Source organism: Festucalex cinctus, chromosome 1 (genome assembly GCF_051991245.1).
Source record: "Festucalex cinctus isolate MCC-2025b chromosome 1, RoL_Fcin_1.0, whole genome shotgun sequence".
Taxonomy (NCBI): domain Eukaryota; kingdom Metazoa; phylum Chordata; class Actinopteri; order Syngnathiformes; family Syngnathidae; genus Festucalex; species Festucalex cinctus.
This window is the reverse complement of record NC_135411.1, coordinates 44091799-44111155: the sequence shown is the minus strand read 5'-3', so window position 1 is coordinate 44111155 and position 19357 is coordinate 44091799. Positions and strand designations below refer to the sequence as shown.

Genomic DNA, 19357 nt, shown 5'->3' with positions numbered 1-19357 from the left:
AGTTTGGGCGCACCAATTCAATTATTCGAGAATCTCCATCACTTTACAATGACCCTGGGGTGTATTTCACAAAGCAGGTTTTGGGAGAATCCTGGGTCAAGAAACCGTGAAATGTGGGAAACTCCGCCTCTTCTGTTTCAGAAAGTGAGGTAACTGAAACCACAGGAAAAGAGGGAACTCTTGCCTGTTTCATAAAAAGAGGTCATTTAAGCTCTCGGTCAGTTACCGGAGTAACATGGTCAATGAACCTAACCTGGTCGGTAGCAGGTTTGCAACAATGAACCTCGAGTTTTTCTCAGTCTCCGCCTCCTTTCAGCCACACACAACAATTCATTTCCTCATTCATTCAGTCCCTTGCGGCGACTTTTTGTGTAAATACGCCTGAAGTCTATAGCGTAAAGTCCACTTTTGTCACAAACATGGCATGTCATTTTGACAATGAACCTATTGATGAAGGTGCCGCAATATTGCGCGGGGAATTAAATATTCGTCGTGAGATATGACATTTCCGGACAGTTATCTTTTTGAACGATACTTCACATCACAGTCCATCATCTACATACACAACTTAATCCATCCTTACATTTGCAATATTACCAGATGCGCTCATATCGGAGCAGTATTGCGCTCCATTTTATTTTCTTATACCCGTTTAAATGTTTTTATATTTCAGCTGTTTTTTATATTTCATCTTAAGTCAAGTGCGCATTTATTTGTTCATTCCAAAGGTGTTTAAGTAAATACTAATGTAATGGTTTGATCGCTTGTCGATGTGTATTTCATACGACGCCGGACACGCTGCTTCTTCCTGCATACGTCGCAAATATTGCCACACATTTTCACATTATGCTCCTTCAAGTGGGATGACATGAACATAAAAATGAGCTATGAAATATTTAACTTGACAATGAAAAATGGTCCTCTCAAAAGAGTCACAGTATGACAGCCCGCCCCAAAATTCACACAGGTTATATTGACTTGTAAATACAATTGTTTAGTGTCACTCTATTACTTGCGGTGGGGTAGTGGGACAAAACAAAAACAAAACAACAACAACAACAACAAAAATTCATTTTATTCATTTTCAAAAGCATTTGAGACATCACATCCATAAGTCATCAATAAAGCACTTTTCACAGGCCACATCAAATTCTCAACTCAACTTTATTTATAAAGTGCTTTAAGAACAGGCGTTGCTGTATACAAAGTGCTGTACATAAACATAAACATCAGTTTTGTAGTAAACAAGAACAAAGCAAACATTTTGAAGTACGAATACAGGTATGTTTTTTTGTTTAGTTTTTTTTTACAAGCAAATACTTTTTACATCAGTGAACAAATAAGAAGTAGTGAATAAAGAGATAAATAAATACATAAATAAGTAGACTAAACTAAACATCAAACTCATACACCAAAAGCCAAAGAATACAGATGTGTTTTAAGACGTCTTTTAAAAGAGGATAACGAGGGGGACTGCCTAATATTTAGTGGTAGGTCGTTCCAAAGGGAGGGACCGGCAACAGCAAAGGCTCGATCTCCTCTAAGCCTCCGCTTAGCCCTCGGTACCTCCAATTGAGTCTGGTCTGCTGATCTGAGGCACCGGGCAGGTGTGTAGGGGTGCAAGAGCTCGGCCAGATAAGGTGGGGCAAGACCATTGAGAGATTTGAAAACAAATAGAAGAATTTTAAAGTGGACTCTAAATTTCACGGGCAGCCAGTGGAGTGGCCAGAATAGGGGTTATGTGTTCCCTCTTACGGGCACCAGTAAGGAAACGAGCAGCAGCATTTTGGACAAGCTGGAGACGCTGCAGGGAGGACTGGCTGATCCCAAAATAAAGTGCATTACAGTAATCCAGCCAAGATGTAACAAAGGCATGAATTACCATTTCTAAGTGTTGCTGATGGCGGCAAATAATCTTTTAATTGACACAAAATTATGAAATCAAATTTCCCACTGTGGTAATATGACCTCATTTATGCAAGAAAATATCACAAGGAGCAACTATAAAATAACCAAACTTTGGCTGATGCCTCAGTAAATGAATTGTATGCTGAGTGTGATTTTCAAAGTTGAGGCTGATTTCATCTCTTTAGAGGTCAAACTTCCAAAACGTTTAAAGGGTTCAAATCTCGGACGATGACCTTGCCTGCTATTGAAATGGACTTTCCACTGATATTTGAACAGTTCCTGAAATTTTCAGGTTCATATCTTTTTCCTAAGGTACTGGTTGCTATGGACATTTGAAAGATGCAAGTACCAACATTTTAAACCCTTTTTCACAAAATTAGGGATTTCAACCTTCCAACATTAAAACTGCTGTAACTTTGTCAATTTTTGAGCTACATCCATGTATGATATATCATTTTAAAGGGAATTAAGTGCAGAATTCAAATATGTCAATATCTCAATTTTGATTTTTTTTGCACATGCGGACCCTTTTGCCAGAGCCGGTCACACATCAAACTTAACTTCATGCTAGAACAGAAATAACAGAACAGAAAATTCCCAAAAGTTAGAAGCATACCATTCTCAAATATATAATAATATAAGCAACCCAATTATTTAGGTTGTCTTGCACAAAAAAAAAAAAAAAGATCTGATGAGTCAAAACTAACCCGGAAAGTTCGGTAAAAAAAAAGTGGGTTGGTCCAATTTTTGACTCTTCAGTTTTAAGAGGTAGAGTTCTATGAAGGGTACTAGTGGAATCTCAAAGGTTTCTTTAATGCGAAGAAACTCAAGACCCTTTGGAGACAAAAGAAATGGCCTGAATTTAAGCCCAAAATATCCACAAACAAGCAACAAGTGAGGCCATGGTGACAGTGATGGCCTGGCAAAGCTTTTCCAGATGACTTTATTTTGATGTATTTTCATTTGTATTCATTATTTCCATTACAGGTTGAACACTTCAGTGATGGATGGGCGTTATGTGTGTGTGTGTGTGTGTGTGTGTATATATATATATATATATATATATATATATATATATATGGCGACGTGTATGGGTGTGTGTTTTCATAGGCATTTCCATTCTCTCTCATGCTCACTTGGAAAAATGATTTCTCAGAACAGTTGACGGACAAACGCGGTCAAAGCAAAGATAGTGGCGAGTGTGTGCTTTGGATGACTCACACATGAGTTATGCAGGAGAAAGTTCCTGGCGCCGTTCCCAAAAAGTCACATTTGCGCGTGAGGGTCCAGACAAATAGGCTGGGAGGGCAGCCAAACATGATGAAAGCTCTACACAGCCATGTCACAAGTGATGAAAGTGATGGAGAGGTGTGCGTGTGTGCGTGCGTGCGTGTGTGCGTGTGTTTGGAATTTCGGGTGGTGGCCTATTAGGGCAGGGTTATCAGGGTTTATAAAGTTGATCCCTGCAGGTTGCACAGCTGCTTCCTCCTCACCTGGATCTCGTAAGTCTGCTCAATTTTCAACATTTCATCCATGCTGCACTTCTCCTGCCTTGGGCCTCATCATTACAAAATATAATCAGGTGTCATTTAGGATTTAGATTGATTTTACATGTGAAAGGAACAAACAAGGAATTTAGACGTGAGATTAAAACCATGTTGACTAGTCTCTTTGCTGTCTTTTTAGTTGAAGAACTTCTCTTTCCATACTCAAGTCTTCGTCTGAGCTCCTCGGAGTTGACCGCACTGGTAAATTATATTCTTAATTGAAACACAATGAAAATGATGGTTTTCCCATGATTTCTTTTTATTTTATTTGAATTTGACTTCCAGTATATATCAGGGGTGTCCAAACTTTTTCATTTGAGGGCCACATACAGAAAATCAGAAGTACGTAAGGGCCACATAATGTAATGAAGAGAAATTTTGTTTAGTCCTAAAAATTGTACAAATAATTTATTTGTGCTTTTGCATATTTAGAAAAATGCTACAGTATATAAACCAATTTATTTGTAATATGGCAGCAGGGTTATTATGGTTTTGGAATTTTTCATTTTAGTTTTTATTTTGTTTTGAGTTTTTTTTTATTTCGTTAGTTTTAATTAGTTTTAGTTCTTTAATAAATGCTTAGTTTTAGTTTAGTTAGTTTCAGTATTAGTTTTTGTTTTTTTGTTTGTTTGTTTTTACAAAAGTGTAGTATTGTGCTCAATATTTAAAAAACACCATGGGTGAGACGTCATTATTCAGGTTTATATCAAAATAAATCTACTAAAAATCACATTTAAAATCATCCCCAAAGTTTCATGCATTAAATTAAATTACCAAAGACTAAAACGAAGGACATGTTTGCGATAATTATAGTTAGTTTTATTGTAGTTAGTTTTGTAAACATAAAATGTAGTTTCAGTTAGTTTTCTTTTTTTGAAAAGCATCTTCGTTTTTATTTTATTTCGTTAATGAAAATTGTTTTTTGAATTTTTGTTTTTTCGTTAGTTTTACTGAACTAAAATAACCTTTAATAGCACCTGTGTTTTTCAACACCCTCCCTTCTTACTTTGACCATCTTCAAACATCTTTGTTTTTATTTGATTTGAACTGAGTCAAATGCCATTTTTAGCATTTGTCACGGGCCACTAAAAAATGGACTGTGGGCCGCAAATGGCCCTCGGGTCATAGTTTGGATACCCCTGGTACATATACAAATATATATATATATATATATATTTAAAAAATGACATTTACAGAGCAGCCATGGGGGATGCAGAGATGTCTACGTATGGGACAGCCGCCCCGTACCTGCGCAAGTCGGAAAAGGAGCGCATGGAGGCTTCCACTCGTCTCTTTGACATCAAGAAGGAATGTTTCGTCCCTGATGCGGTGGAAGAGTTTGTGAAGGCGTCCGTCACAAGTCGAGAGGGGGATAGTGTCACTGTGGAGACGCAAAATGGAAAGGTCAGTGGTCGGTTAGATACCAGCAGCACATAGAAGAATGGCTGCTCAAATTGCATTTTGCCAACATCGATGAAAAGAAGAGTTAGTAACAAAATGAGAAGGTAAAAAAAATAAACTAAAAAATCATTAGTCATACTACCAATATTTGACTGTAAAATCCTCAGCTTGATTGGAAAAATACAAATTCATTGTACACTTTTGACACAGTAATCTGCATTCATGTTCCATAGACGGTGACTGTGAAAGACTCTCAGGTTCTGCAACAGAATCCTCCAAAGTTTGACAAGATTGAGGACATGGCAATGTTGACCTTCCTCCACGAGCCCGCTGTGCTGTTTAACCTCAAAGAGCGTTACGCAGCATGGATGATCTATGTGAGTAAAACAACTTGTCAATGGCAACGTAAAGCATGAGAAGGACTGAGGATACATGTATTACAAAAGGAAAGCAGTTATTTCTACTTGGTTTAATTAATGAATGAACGTATTTATTTTGCCAGACCTACTCTGGGCTGTTCTGTGTGACTGTCAACCCCTACAAGTGGCTGCCAGTCTACAACCAAGAGGTGGTGATTGCCTACAGGGGAAAGAAGAGGAGTGAAGCTCCTCCTCACATCTTCTCCATCTCTGACAACGCCTACCAGTACATGCTGGCAGGTACCCACTGTCTATAAATCTTCAGGCAACAACATGTAGTTACACCAAACTTGAATACTCACAACTTTACTTTTTTTTTTTTTTGCAACCCTTTTTTGTAGATCGTGAAAATCAGTCCATTTTGATCACGTAAGTATTTAAAGAACTACAGCATTGTTTGTTTGTTTATTGAACATTTCAACCAACAACACAAATACTGGGATTAAAATAAAAACATTTTAAAAAATAATAATTGTTTTTACATATATGGTCATCATTAAGCAGAGCTTACATGTTTAAAAGGGTGTAGGAAGAAGTAAAAAAACAAAACAAAACAAAACTCCTACCACCTTACAAGAAAAACGCACGCACTTACACACATGCACACAACTTCCACATATAAAAATAGCTGCGCTTATACATGCACACATATGTCAACAGCATTGTGCACTTAGTTGATAAGCTAACACTTTTACAGATATAGAAATCTGCCCAAAGGCTGACACATACATTTTTAATTGCACGCTGTTTTTTCCATTCGTACTGACTTATACCTGATTTAAAAATTGTTGTTGTACTTTATTTTTATCCATCTGTTTAAACACAACCAATGATTCATACCTTTTCAGGTTCATTTCAAAATTGTTCCACAAATTTAAACCTATACTTGAACACACCTTTGAATTTTTATAGACACTTGTAGCCCTTAAAATAATGATAGCCACTCTCTCTGATTTCAAACAGCTTCTAAATATTGTGGCAAAGTAGGTTGCTGTCTACCTTATACATTATTTCAAAGTCAACTAGATCATAAAATTTCATTTTTTAATTTGATAAATAGTGAATTTGCTGGTTCTGTATATTTTAATCGGTTAATAATTCTTATTGCTCTTTTTTTTTTGTAATTTGAAAAGAGGGTAAGTATTTGTTTTGTAAGCATTTCCACACAATAGGTTAGATATGGTAATAATAATGAGCAATAATGGCTTCTTATTCAAAACATCCTTTGTTTTGTAGAGGATCTGTATAATTTTGGACACTTTCTTTTGAACATTATCTATGTGGGACTTCCAGCTTAATCTTTCATCAATAACAACACCCAGAAATGTATTTCTACAAGTTCCATGACTACAATCGAGGTTGATCGTTTTTCTCTAAATCCATATTGATTTTCACTTAAGAGCTTGTGTTTCTTAATGAAAGTGTCCAGTCTATGTGAAACAAAGTTTCTTTAAAATTTGTATGTATCACCATGGTCAAATTGTTCACCTCAACATTATTTCTGTGATTTTGACCCAGTTCAGAAGCTATACCAAAACCTCTGCACATAAAATGCTCAGTTTTGATTGATGCATTCATGTGTAAGTTGTACAATAGTTTGCATGGTGTAGAATAGGGATGTAATGAGACCTAAACATCACAATACTGTACAATAAATATCACAATATGAACCTCACGATACAATAATTATCACGATATTGTGGAGAACTTGGCGATATATATATATATATATATATATATATATATATATATATATATATATATATTTTTTTAATCACAATACTGTATACACACAATACACACACAATATTTTTAAACAAAAAAAGCTTGTATTTTGGGAAAAGTGGGGGCACAATTTTGTGCATAACAGCAGTGACTGAAAAATAGGCTTAGCCATGTCATTGTCATGAGCTCCTCCTGGCTCAGCGGCACAAAGTATTATGGTCCATAAAATCCACATTGTGTTCAGCTGAAGCAGGCCAAAAGTCACATTTTTTTGATGGAGATGTTGAAAAATATTTGCTGGTATGATTGATCTATAGGAGTGATAACTGTCGCATTGATGAAAACATTCCTAATTAAAATTAAACCGCACTAATAAACTAACCACCAGAGGGTGCTAGAACAGCACAAATGAAATACAACCTCATGTTTTAAACAGATGTACTCCTTTTAATATTGTGACATGGCGACAACAATATTGTGGTAATTTTAAAATCGCAATATCATAATATTACTGTAATCGTTACATCACTAGTGTAGAACTCCACTACTGTTTCTAATTGTATTTTGTTAGCTTATTTTCTATACATAGTTATACGGCAGGGGCAGAACAATAGGAAACATTATTATTTTTACTTATCTTCTATCTGTGAACATTACACTCATGCTGAATAAATACCTCCTCTATATCCATTACCAGTCAGTTGAAACTGAGCATTATTATCTTGTACTTCATCTAATATGATTGTTCATGTGTTCTGAATAATGTGGATGTTCGGTTTCTCAGCTATGTATGCTATATTGACGACTAACTTTGTGATTGCAGCGGAGAATCTGGTGCAGGAAAGACTGTGAACACAAAGCGAGTCATCCAGTATTTTGCGAGTATTGCGGCTGGAAGCGTTAAGAAAGATCCCAATGCCAAAGACAAGGTACACAAATGATGAGACAACAAAGGTTTGAGAAAAATTGACTAACGAGACATATTACAACACGGTACTATTAAAATATCACGTCAGAAAATTCATATGGTGTTAGTCAAGGGAAGCCTTCTATAGATACTACAGTATACTGTATGTTGGATAGATCAATCAATAGGAATTTGTGAAACTTGTGAAACTCAGCTTTTTCATGACATTTCCTTGTGAGCGGGGGGGGGGGGGGGGGGGGGGGGGGGGTAGACTTTTAGATCCACTGTTGATAGATAGAAATTGTCTTTTTTCAGCATAGCCAATATTCCTTTACAACAGGGGACTCTGGAGGATCAAATCATCCAGGCTAACCCTGCTCTGGAGGCTTTTGGAAATGCCAAGACCATTAGGAATGACAACTCCTCCAGATTTGTAAGTTGTTTCTTGTTGGATTTTTGTTGTTGTAACAATACATAGCAATATCCTATCAGATATGAAGATGTCTTCATGTGTACCAACTCTGTTCATCAGGGTAAATTCATCCGAATTCACTTTGATACCAGAGGAAAGTTGGCCTCTGCTGATATTGAAACATGTAAGAAGAAAGAACCTGAAACAGTAAGTTACACACATGATGCTACCTCTTAATAATGATCTCCTTTTCAACTTGTTAGATCTTCTGGAAAAATCTCGAGTCACCTTCCAGCTTAAAGCTGAGCGTGATTACCACATCTTTTACCAGATTCTGTCCAACAAGAAGCCAGAAATTCTGGGTCAGTTTTGTGTGAACAATGAACACTATAAGGCCAACTGCAGCGTTTGTTTTGTTTCATGCAGTCTGCCTTCCAATTGTCTTATCCTTGTGCCCTTGTCTCACATTCCTTCTCATTCAGAGATGCTGTTGATCACAAACAATCCTTACGACTACGCCTTCATCTCTCAGGGGGAAACACAAGTGGCCTCCATTGATGATGCAGATGAGCTGATGGCAACAGATGTCAGGCTTTTTTTTTTTTAAATGTCATGTCGTTACCTGTGTACCGACCTCGCAGCGTATAAACGCGCTGTCATTACAATAGTTACGCAGTATTTCTTTTTGACAGAGTGCATTTGACGTGCTGGGCTTCACACAAGAGGAAAAGAACTCCGTGTACAAGCTGATAGGTGCCATCATGCACTACGGTAACATGAAGTTTAAGCAGAAGCAGCGTGAGGAACAGGCAGAAGCTGATGGCACCGAAGGTCAGAGCAATCTGGTGTCACGTTAGCTTAATCTGGCGCAAGTAGGTCGTTTGTCTGAATTTGATGTTCATATTCAGATGCTGACAAATCAGCTTATCTGATGGGCCTGAACTCTGCTGACCTCATCAAAGGTCTCTGTCATCCAAGAGTTAAAGTGGGAAATGAGTGGGTCACCAAGGGACAAAATGTCGCCCAGGTGAGAAATGAAGAAATTCAAGTTGATTTTGGTTATCAAAATGCTGTAGCCAATTTGTGTTTATTGTTGCTGTCTTGAAGGTGTACTATGCTGTCGGAGCTCTATCCAAGGCTGTTTACGAGAAGATGTTTCTGTGGATGGTTGTCAGAATCAACCAGTCATTGGAGACCAAGCAGCCTCGCCAATATTTCATTGGTGTTTTGGATATTGCTGGATTTGAGATCTTTGATGTGAGCTCTGTCTATCTTTTTTTTTTTTTTTTTTTTTTTTTTTTTTTAAACTAGCAAAAAGGACATTTGCGCCTCAAATCTGGCTTTATGTATACACTCCAAGAATATGAAATGAGGCCAGTTTGCTGCAGATTGAAAACAAATTGCATTTGACATCAAAACAAAAAAGATTTAAACTTTAAATTCCATGTATTTACATCGGGATCATACACAACTTTTCATTTGAAAATGGATGGATGGATATTTGCTACAACTACATCAGGCCTGTGACAATTATTTGTCTTTTGTGAAAGGTTTCCAGGTTTTTAACACTGCCTATTTGGGTTGTGGTTTTCCTTGAGGAGTCATTCCAGTTGGTCTTCTCTTTATTAGGTAAAATGCATGCTCTTTAGGGTTTCGGTCTGGCAACTGACTTGACCATCTAAAACCTGCCCCAGGTTAACCCGTCTGTTAATTTGACAGGGTGCTGCACATCAAATATAGAATATCGAGTAGGCCTAAATATTGATTGTCAACCTGAATGTTTTCAGTCTGCAACAAACATAAGGCCTTAACATTGTAATACTTTTGGAGGGGTGTGTACCAGGGCAGACTTTCCAATGAACAACTGATTATCCGCTTTTCTATTATAGTTCAACACCTTTGAGCAGCTGTGTATCAACTTCACCAATGAAAAACTGCAACAGTTTTTCAACCATCACATGTTTGTGCTGGAGCAAGAAGAATACAAGAAGGAAGGCATTGAATGGACTTTCATCGATTTTGGTATGGACTTGCAGGCCTGTATCGACTTGATTGAAAAGGTGAGACTGGTTATAACAACACTTTGCTTGCCCAAAGAAGGTTTCATTACTTCTAATCTTTCTTACTCCCCAGCCCATGGGCATCATGTCCATCCTTGAAGAGGAGTGCATGTTCCCCAAAGCCAGTGATGCGACCTTTAAAGCTAAGCTCTACGACAACCATCTAGGAAAATCCAGCAACTTCCAGAAGCCCCGAATAGTCAAAGGGAAACCAGAAGCCCACTTTGCCCTGATGCACTATGCTGGAACTGTTGATTATAATATCAACAACTGGCTGGTGAAGAACAAGGATCCTCTAAATGAGACTGTTGTTGGACTTTACCAGAAGTCTAATCTTAAACTATTGTCGATACTCTTTGTAAATTATGCTGGAGCAGATTCAGGTACCAGTAATTTGATTTGTGTTGTGAATGCATATAACTGTAAGATTACGTATTTTATCATGACATAATTTGCCCTGAACAGCTATGGCTGAAGGTACTGAAGGCAAGAAGGAGAAAAAGAGAAAGGGTTCATCTTTTCAGACCGTTTCTGCCCTTCACAGGGTATGTTTCCGTTTACTTTGGTTCTTAATCATCATTGTACATGAAAAGTACACAGTAAATTCTGTGGAGTAAATTTGATTCTATTTAGAATGGGACCAGATAGACTCAGTTTTTAGAGTAATATTTATACTTGGAAGAGAGTAAAATAAAGAATTGAAAAAATAAAATAAAATAAAAGTCAATTGTTGTTCGTCTCTGTGCCCTGCGATTGGCTGGCAACCAGTCCAGGGTGTCCCCCGCCTACTGCCCAGAGCCAGCTGAGATAGGCGCCAGCACCCCACGCAACCCTTGTGAGGAATAAGCGGTCAAGAAAATGGATGGATGGATGGATGGATAAAAGTCACTCAAGGGTTGAGAAATGAACTCACGACCTTCAACTTGGGAGACTGCCACACTACCACCTGAGCTATGCCCCTCCTACTGTTTGCTTATCTCCAAGACGAGACTAAAAACATTGTTTATTGTCTCTTGGAGTTAGGAAGAGTCCAACTGTCACAAGCGAGATACTAACAGCAGGATCTGCATGGCTCAGGGAGTAGATCGGCAGTCTCCCAAGCTGAAGGTCCTGAATTCGTTCCTCAACCCTTGAGTGACTTTTGTTATTTTTTCCCCAATTCTTTATTTTACTCTCTTCCAAGTGTAAATATTATTCTAAAACTGAGTCTATTTGGTCCCACTCAAAATAGAGTCAAATTTACTCTACAGAATTTACTGTGTACTTGTTGCTGTAACTCATAACGGATTCATCCACATCAATAGGAGAATCTGAACAAGCTGATGACCAATTTGAGGTCAACTCACCCCCACTTTGTACGCTGCATCATCCCCAATGAGACCAAGACTCCTGGAGCTATGGAGAACCCTCTGGTGATGCACCAGCTGCGCTGTAACGGCGTGCTGGAAGGGATCCGAATCTGCAGAAAGGGCTTCCCCAACAGGATCCTCTACGGAGATTTCAAACAGAGGTATTATATACTATACATATCTAATATATAAAGTATATTCTATGTAAACATAAAACATCTAAAAACCATGGATTCACATTTTATTCTCAAGTAGGAACTAGGTACTGCCTAGATTAGATCTAAAATAATTAAGACGAAGAGTGCAAGACCATCTTTGGTAAATCGTGCTTGATCAGGATACCTGTATAATGGATTTCTTTCTACATGGACTAGTGCAAAGCAGCCAGTGTTGCATTCATACCAATAAATATGATGAATGCACAAGCGAAGGAAAGTAACAGCTTCATCCACAAATGAATGAAATAATATCAGGCGCTATGGAGGTTCAGTTCTGTCATATTTTAGCCTTATGACGGCCATTACACAAACAGTATGTTTTGAGACCTGAACGGGGTCTAAATGCAAATGTTTTATCGTTTGTGGCAGCGCGGTAGCTGATCAGAATATCCACTTCACATTTCCGAGGTTGGGGGCCTCATATCTGGGCTATAGCCTTCCCATGTGGAGTTTGTATGTTCTTCCTGCGCTTCTGTGGGTTTAACCCTCTCACATTTTGAAAACAAATTATCCTCAGGTGTGAATGTGAGCGTCAATGCTTATTTGTCTGGTTGCCTGCAATTTGCTGGCGACCAGACCAAGGCGTATCCGGCATCTCGCCCAAAGTCAGCTGAGAAACGTAGCACCCAGCTCACCTGCTACCCTATAATGAAGATAGGTGGTGGATGAAAATCTATTATACATCATATTTAACAAAATTTTTAAGGTTTCGGCTAAGTTGAGGACTTGATCACTGGAATCCAACATCTCTGTTGAACACCTTAACTTTACGGTACCAAGACAGTATAGTATATTATATTTTAAAACAGGGGAAGAGGATAGCTAATGGGATAAATTTTATTTGGTGAGCATTTTCCCCCTTAGTTATTACAGAATATTGATGTTTGCAGTAAAGTGGTCTAATTTTCAAAAAAGCTTACCCATCAATTGCAAGGTCTCTAAGGGTTACAGTCTGTACACAATATGTAAAAACAAAATCTACTTTGGTTTCTGAATACTTACGACTAACAATGGGCCTAATTTGATCTCAAAGGTATCGCATTTTGAATCCTGCTGCCATCCCTGAGGGACAGTTCATTGACAGCAGAAAGGGAGCCGAGAAGCTCCTTGCTTCACTGGATATCGATCACAACCAATACAAGTTTGGGCATACTAAGGTGCTACTTTTTCTTCTTCTGGTTCTTAAGGATCATAAATTATTCCTTTGGAACAGGAGGAAATTAATGCACATTGACGTTGACAGGTGTTCTTTAAAGCTGGACTGTTGGGTCTGCTTGAGGAGATGAGAGATGAGCGTCTCTCCAAAATCATCACTGCCATTCAAGCTAGATCTCGTGGTCTTTTGTCTCGTATTGAGTATCAGAAGATGGTGGAGCGCAGGTATTTTGTCTTTTACTCTGGCACAATATACAACAGATACATTTGCAAAATATGAACTATTAGTGGGTTTATTTATTTATGTTTTTTTGAGTATTAACACAGCTGGTATGTCTGCTTCAAAAACAGAGATGCTCTATTAGTGATCCAGTGGAATATCCGTTCATTCATGGGGGTCAAAAATTGGCCTTGGATGAAGCTGTTCTTCAAGATCAAACCTCTTTTGAGATCTGCTGAGGCAGAAAAAGAAATGGCCAACATGAAGGAAGAATTCCTGAAGTTGAAAGAAGCTTATGCAAAGTCTGAAGCACGCAGAAAGGAATTGGAGGAAAAAATGGTTTCTCTTCTCCAAGAGAAGAATGACCTGCAGCTTCAAGTTCAAGCAGTCAGTAGAGCAAACATATTAACCATTCCTAAAGTTTGTTGTTAATACAGTAACTAATATCATTTGGCAGGAGCAAGATAATCTTTGTGATGCTGAGGAAAGATGTGAGGGGCTGATTAAGAACAAAATCCAAATGGAAGCAAAAGCTAAGGAGTTAACTGAACGACTAGATGACGAGGAGGAGATGAATGCTGAATTAACAGCAAAGAAGAGGAAGTTAGAGGATGAGTGTTCTGAGCTGAAGAAGGACATTGATGACTTGGAGTTAACGTTGGCTAAAGTGGAGAAAGAGAAGCATGCCACTGAGAACAAGGTATGTGCTATTTGTTTTAGTCTCCTCTTGTTTGTTTTCTTGTGTGATAAGCATGGTCCTTGATCTGCTCCATATCAGAGTGGGGGATACTTTTTTCTTGTGTATAGCTGTGATAATTCAATCCAATCCAAACCAAAAGTGCACAAATCAAGTCAAGTTTGAATACAAATTTCTGATTTCTCACATTTCAGGTAAAGAACCTGGTTGAAGAAATGGCAGCTTTGGAGGAAATCATCGCCAAGCTGACCAAAGAGAAGAAAGCTTTACAAGAAGCTCATCAGCAAACACTCGATGACCTTCAGAGTGAAGAAGACAAAGTCAACACTCTGACCAAGGCCAAGTCCAAACTAGAGCAGCAAGTGGATGATGTATGTGTTTCTTTCAGATATTGTGATATGCATTTATTATGCTGCAGATATCAACATTTATGTTTTGTTTTGTTTTGTTTTTAGCTGGAAGGATCTCTTGAACAAGAGAAAAAGGTTCGAATGGACCTTGAGAGAGCAAAGAGAAAGCTGGAGGGAGACTTAAAGTTGACCCAAGAAACTCTTATGGACCTGGAAAATGATAAACAGCAACTGGATGACCGTTTGAAAAAGTAGAAATTCGTGAGGGTGATTGATGTCACTCATTTGGAGCCTTAATAATCCTTCTTTGTGTTTCAGGAAAGACTTTGAAATTAGTCAGCTGAATGGGAAAATTGAAGATGAGCAAGCTATAATAATACAGCTACAGAAGAAGCTCAAAGAGCTACAGGTAAAAGCTGCGCAGCTAGATATAAAAAAAAATGATATATATATATATATATATATATTGAAATGTACTCTTAAATATTTCACTGATTTAACCAACAGGCTCGTGTTGAAGAGCTGGAGGAAGAGCTTGAGGCTGAGCGAGCTGCTCGAGCAAAGGTGGAGAAACAGAGAGCAGACCTGGCCAGGGAGCTGGAGGAGATCAGTGAGAGGCTGGAGGAGGCTGGTGGAGCAACATCTGCCCAGATTGAGATGAACAAGAAGAGGGAGGCCGAGTTCCAGAAGCTCCGCAGAGACCTGGAAGAGGCAACGTTGCTTCATGAAGCCACTGCAGCCACACTGAGAAAGAAACAAGCTGACAGTGTTGCTGACCTGGGAGAGCAGATTGACAACTTGCAGAGAGTCAAGCAGAAACTGGAGAAGGAGAAGAGCGAGCTCAGGCTGGAACTGGATGATGTCGTCTCCAATATGGAACATATTGTGAAGTCTAAGGTAAACCGTGTTTGAACAGTAACAGAGCCAACAACATGAATCAGCGCTATTGTTTTTTTTTTGGTCCACTAAATGAGCAATGGCAAATAATGATTTTGGTCTGTGGTATATTCTTTTTATAGGTTTTCTTGGAGAAGACGAACAGAACTTTGGAGGATCAAATGAATGAATACAGGAATAAGTGTGATGAACATCAACGATCCCTGAATGACTTCAGCACTCAGAAAGCAAAGCTTCAGGCTGAGAACGGTCAGTAAAACTGCTGTTTTTAAGAAAGAGATCAAAATGTTTGAATACAGAATTAAGAAGTGCATAAAACCTTTCCAGATGAGTTTTCCAGACAGCTAGAGGAGAAAGATGCTCTCATTTCTCAGCTGACAAGAGGAAAGAATTCTTATAACCAGCAGCTTGAAGATCTGAAACGACAACTGGAGGAAGAAGTAAAGGTATGACTATAAAACATGTAAATAATATCAGTGTGTCTCAAAATGAACCACTTTGAAATGGTCTATTCATTCAGGCTAAGAATGCATTAGCTCATGCTGTGCAGTCTTCTCGCCATGACTGCGACCTGCTCAGAGAGCAGTACGAGGAGGAGCAAGAGGCCAAAGCAGAACTGCAGCGTGGCATGTCCAAGGCCAACTCTGAGGTGGCTCAGTGGAGAACTAAGTACGAAACTGATGCCATCCAGAGGACTGAAGAGCTGGAAGAGGCAAAGTAAGTTCAATATATGATATATATCACGAAAACATATGAAAAAATAACCTGCCAGCAATGTGTCGTTCCATGTCATTGATGAGCAGAAACAAATGACAATTTATTCCTCGTCTTCTCAGACAATGAAAGATCAAAATTGAAGGGAAGTAATGAAGTACAGATACTTTATGATATATATGATCTTTCCTTGATTTTATTTAGCTCCTTACTTTGGCAAGATATGCTTGTTATTTTTTTCAACACCAATGAATGATGACATGTAAATTAACTTTTATGATTTACTTTAGGTACATTTCAGTCTTGAGAGTACCAGTACTTTTGAAAAATGATAACAGAAAGTGTTCTGGTCAGGGAAAATAGACAATATAGGAACTTTATACTGTGTATTATGTTCAAAATCAAAAAGTCTTTTTACTCTTATATGAGAATTCATCCCCGAGGGCTTGTAAAATATCAGTTGGGAACTTTGAGCACTAGAACACTGACAAGTAAAATCGTGCCCCCTGTGGAGGCAGTAAATCGAGATCTCTTGACAAGGATTACAATTCAAAATAATGACCCTGAATATACAGGAAGAAGCTGGCTCAGCGTCTTCAGGATGCCGAGGAGGCTGTGGAAGCAGTAAATGCTAAATGTTCCTCTCTGGAGAAAACAAAACACAGACTGCAAAATGAGATTGAAGACCTCATGGTGGATGTGGAGAGGTCAAATGCTGCTGCTGCTGTTCTGGACAAAAAGCAAAGAAACTTTGACAAGGTCAATATATATTTACACATAATTTGCCATAACCACAATATCTTTTTTATTCTGCTCATTCAGGGCCCATACACTGGTGGACTTATAGTATGATGAGTAAATGTAAATAGTAGCAGGGAAAAGTATGTGAGCTCTTGGCAATTGTGTAGAATTCACATTTGAAAACCAATTTATACAGAAATCCTGGTAATTCCAAAGGTCTCACATAGGCTACCTTTTCTTGCAACATTATGTATCCAGTAGACTCCACTTCTTGAACTTTTCTGCTTGACGTCATAATTCTCAGGTTCTGTCTGAGTGGAAACAGAAGTATGAGGAATCTCAGTGTGAGCTGGAAGGCTCCCAGAAAGAAGCCCGAAGTTTGAGCACTGAGCTCTTCAAGTTAAAGAATTCCTACGAAGAGTCTCTTGATCACCTAGAAACTGTCAAGAGAGAGAACAAGAATTTACAGGGTAATATAAGGAAATCTATACCCAGCACAGATGGCATTTAATTCAGTTCTGAAGTAACTAACTAATTGCAAAACATTTTCCAACATTAGAGGAGATCTCTGACCTCACTGAGCAACTTAGTGAGGGAGGAAAGGCTATTCATGAGTTGGAGAAAGTTCGCAAACAGCTGGAGCAGGAAAAGGGAGAAATTCAGTCTGGTCTTGAGGAAGCCGAGGTAAGATCATCTAAACTTGGGTTTGTTTGTAGCGTATACAAATATTACACAATTGCACAAATGATTTGGCATTTATGACAGGCTTCCTTGGAGCATGAGGAGGGCAAGATTTTGAGAGCCCATCTTGAGTTCAACCAGATCAAGGCAGAGATGGAGCGCAAAATAGCAGAGAAAGATGAGGAAATGGAGCAGTGCAAGAGGAACCTGCAGAGGACTATCGAAACTTTGCAGAGTTCTCTTGAAGCTGAGTGTCGAAGCAGGAACGAGGCCCTCCGTTTGAAGAAGAAGATGGAGGGAGACCTCAATGAAATGGAAATTCAGCTAAGTCAAGCTAACAGGCAGGCAGCTGAAGCTCAGAAGCAACTCAAATCTGTTCATGCACATCTGAAGGTAAGTTGGTAAAAATACACTAAAGATATACTGGTTACTAAAATAAATATGGTTGATGTCATCATATCAAGGATTGCCAACTTCAGCTGGATGAGTCTGTCCGTGCCAACGATGATCTCAAAGAGAACATTGCGATAGTGGAGAGACGTAACAACCTCATTCAGGCTGAGCTGGAAGAACTGAGGGCTGCTCTTGAACAAACTGAAAGAAGTCGCAAACTTGCTGAGCAAGAGTTGCTGGACGTTAGCGAGAGGGTGCAGTTACTGCACTCACAGGTGAGTGACCATGAGTATTGGCTTACAGAAATATTGCGTATTTCTCAAAGCTTCGAAAACTGTACAACTAAACTTCTTCGTACATTAATATGTCTTAGAACACTGCTCTAATAAACCAAAAGAAAAAACTGGAGGCAGACACCTCCCAGCTTCAGACAGAAGTAGAAGATGCTGTCCAGGAATGCAGGAACGCTGAGGAGAAGGCCAAGAAGGCCATCACAGATGCTGCCATGATGGCAGAAGAGCTGAAGAAAGAGCAGGACACCAGTGCTCATCTGGAGCGGATGAAGAAGAACATGGAGCAAACCATCAAAGACCTGCAGCACCGTCTGGATGAAGCTGAACAAATCGCTCTGAAGGGAGGGAGGAAGCAGCTGCAGAAGCTCGAGGCCAGGGTAAGAGTAAGAACAGTTCTCATTTGTGTGACTTGCGTCACCCTTGTCTGAATTTTGGTTTGCAACAGTTTTTGATTTTCATGCTTATTGTCCGAGTAATAATTGTAACTACAAGGTTTTAAAAAAGACAGAATTTGAAATATGAATATCTGAGTAACTATCCATCCATCCATCCATCCATCCATCCATCCATCCATCCATCTTCTTGACCGCTTATTCCTCACAAGGGTCGTGGGGGGTGCTGGAGCCTATCTCAGCTGGCTTTGGGCTATCTGAGTTACTATTATAACCAATTTTAAAAAGCTTGTTAAATTTGATCACCACTATTGCAACTAGATTTGATTATTTAAAAGCCAAGTTTGTCCGGAATGACTAGTCAGTAGATAAATAGATATCATCAACGACTTTCTGGCTCGTCCTAATTACATTTTGAATTGTACACATTTTTATTAACGATACAGTATACAGTTCAGTCAGTAATCGAAAAGACAGAAATATCTTTAGTTATTCAATTTTATCGAGAATGATCAAGATAAAAATGAATTACAGATATATGCAACATTGTGAACGGCAAACTTGACATCATCTGTCCCAGACAAAATGGCAATTGCGGGTATCTGAAATGCAAATTGTAGCATGACACCCTATTTACTTTGCACACTGTACAACTCCTGTTTGATTGCAGTGAAAATGCCTTTGCAGTGCTAATGAATGTCAATTAAACCAACATTAAACTAAAGTTCAATCTTACATAAGAGTATTGTGTTAACATTTTAGATAATTCAGGTGGGAATAATATTAGACACCAAAATGTGGAACACCCTTTATTTTGTTGATCAGGAAGTAGCCATTTTATGGGGGGGATTTTTCAATCCTGTTGTAATTAATCCCTA

General features: G+C 38.6%; 1 protein-coding gene and 1 long non-coding RNA gene across 2 annotated transcripts in view; one reads left to right on the top strand and one right to left on the bottom strand.

Moving 5' to 3' along the window:
• The first annotated feature begins 4658 nt into the window (after positions 1-4658).
• The window catches only part of LOC144030441 (myosin-7-like), a 15611-nt gene continuing 912 nt past the window's right edge, over positions 4659-19357 (top strand). The window contains exons 1-33 of the mRNA XM_077536754.1: positions 4659-4859; positions 5090-5233; positions 5359-5515; positions 5617-5644; positions 7824-7929; positions 8248-8340; positions 8440-8503; positions 8583-8681; positions 8802-8905; positions 9012-9150; positions 9228-9346; positions 9427-9576; positions 10209-10379; positions 10453-10762; positions 10845-10924; positions 11684-11889; positions 12980-13103; positions 13190-13326; positions 13453-13708; positions 13779-14021; positions 14213-14389; positions 14474-14619; positions 14687-14777; positions 14876-15265; positions 15388-15514; positions 15593-15711; positions 15786-15982; positions 16555-16738; positions 17025-17190; positions 17280-17404; positions 17486-17794; positions 17866-18069; positions 18168-18464. Coding sequence (XP_077392880.1) covers positions 4659-4859; positions 5090-5233; positions 5359-5515; positions 5617-5644; positions 7824-7929; positions 8248-8340; positions 8440-8503; positions 8583-8681; positions 8802-8905; positions 9012-9150; positions 9228-9346; positions 9427-9576; positions 10209-10379; positions 10453-10762; positions 10845-10924; positions 11684-11889; positions 12980-13103; positions 13190-13326; positions 13453-13708; positions 13779-14021; positions 14213-14389; positions 14474-14619; positions 14687-14777; positions 14876-15265; positions 15388-15514; positions 15593-15711; positions 15786-15982; positions 16555-16738; positions 17025-17190; positions 17280-17404; positions 17486-17794; positions 17866-18069; positions 18168-18464 — 5463 coding nt within the window. The remainder of the gene's footprint in view (positions 4860-5089; positions 5234-5358; positions 5516-5616; positions 5645-7823; positions 7930-8247; positions 8341-8439; positions 8504-8582; positions 8682-8801; positions 8906-9011; positions 9151-9227; positions 9347-9426; positions 9577-10208; positions 10380-10452; positions 10763-10844; positions 10925-11683; positions 11890-12979; positions 13104-13189; positions 13327-13452; positions 13709-13778; positions 14022-14212; positions 14390-14473; positions 14620-14686; positions 14778-14875; positions 15266-15387; positions 15515-15592; positions 15712-15785; positions 15983-16554; positions 16739-17024; positions 17191-17279; positions 17405-17485; positions 17795-17865; positions 18070-18167; positions 18465-19357) is intronic.
• Positions 11690-19357, bottom strand: part of LOC144030450 (uncharacterized) — a 24073-nt gene continuing 16405 nt past the window's right edge. Inside the window, exon 3 of the long non-coding RNA XR_013287264.1 lies at positions 11690-11868. This is a non-coding gene — a long non-coding RNA (uncharacterized LOC144030450). The remainder of the gene's footprint in view (positions 11869-19357) is intronic.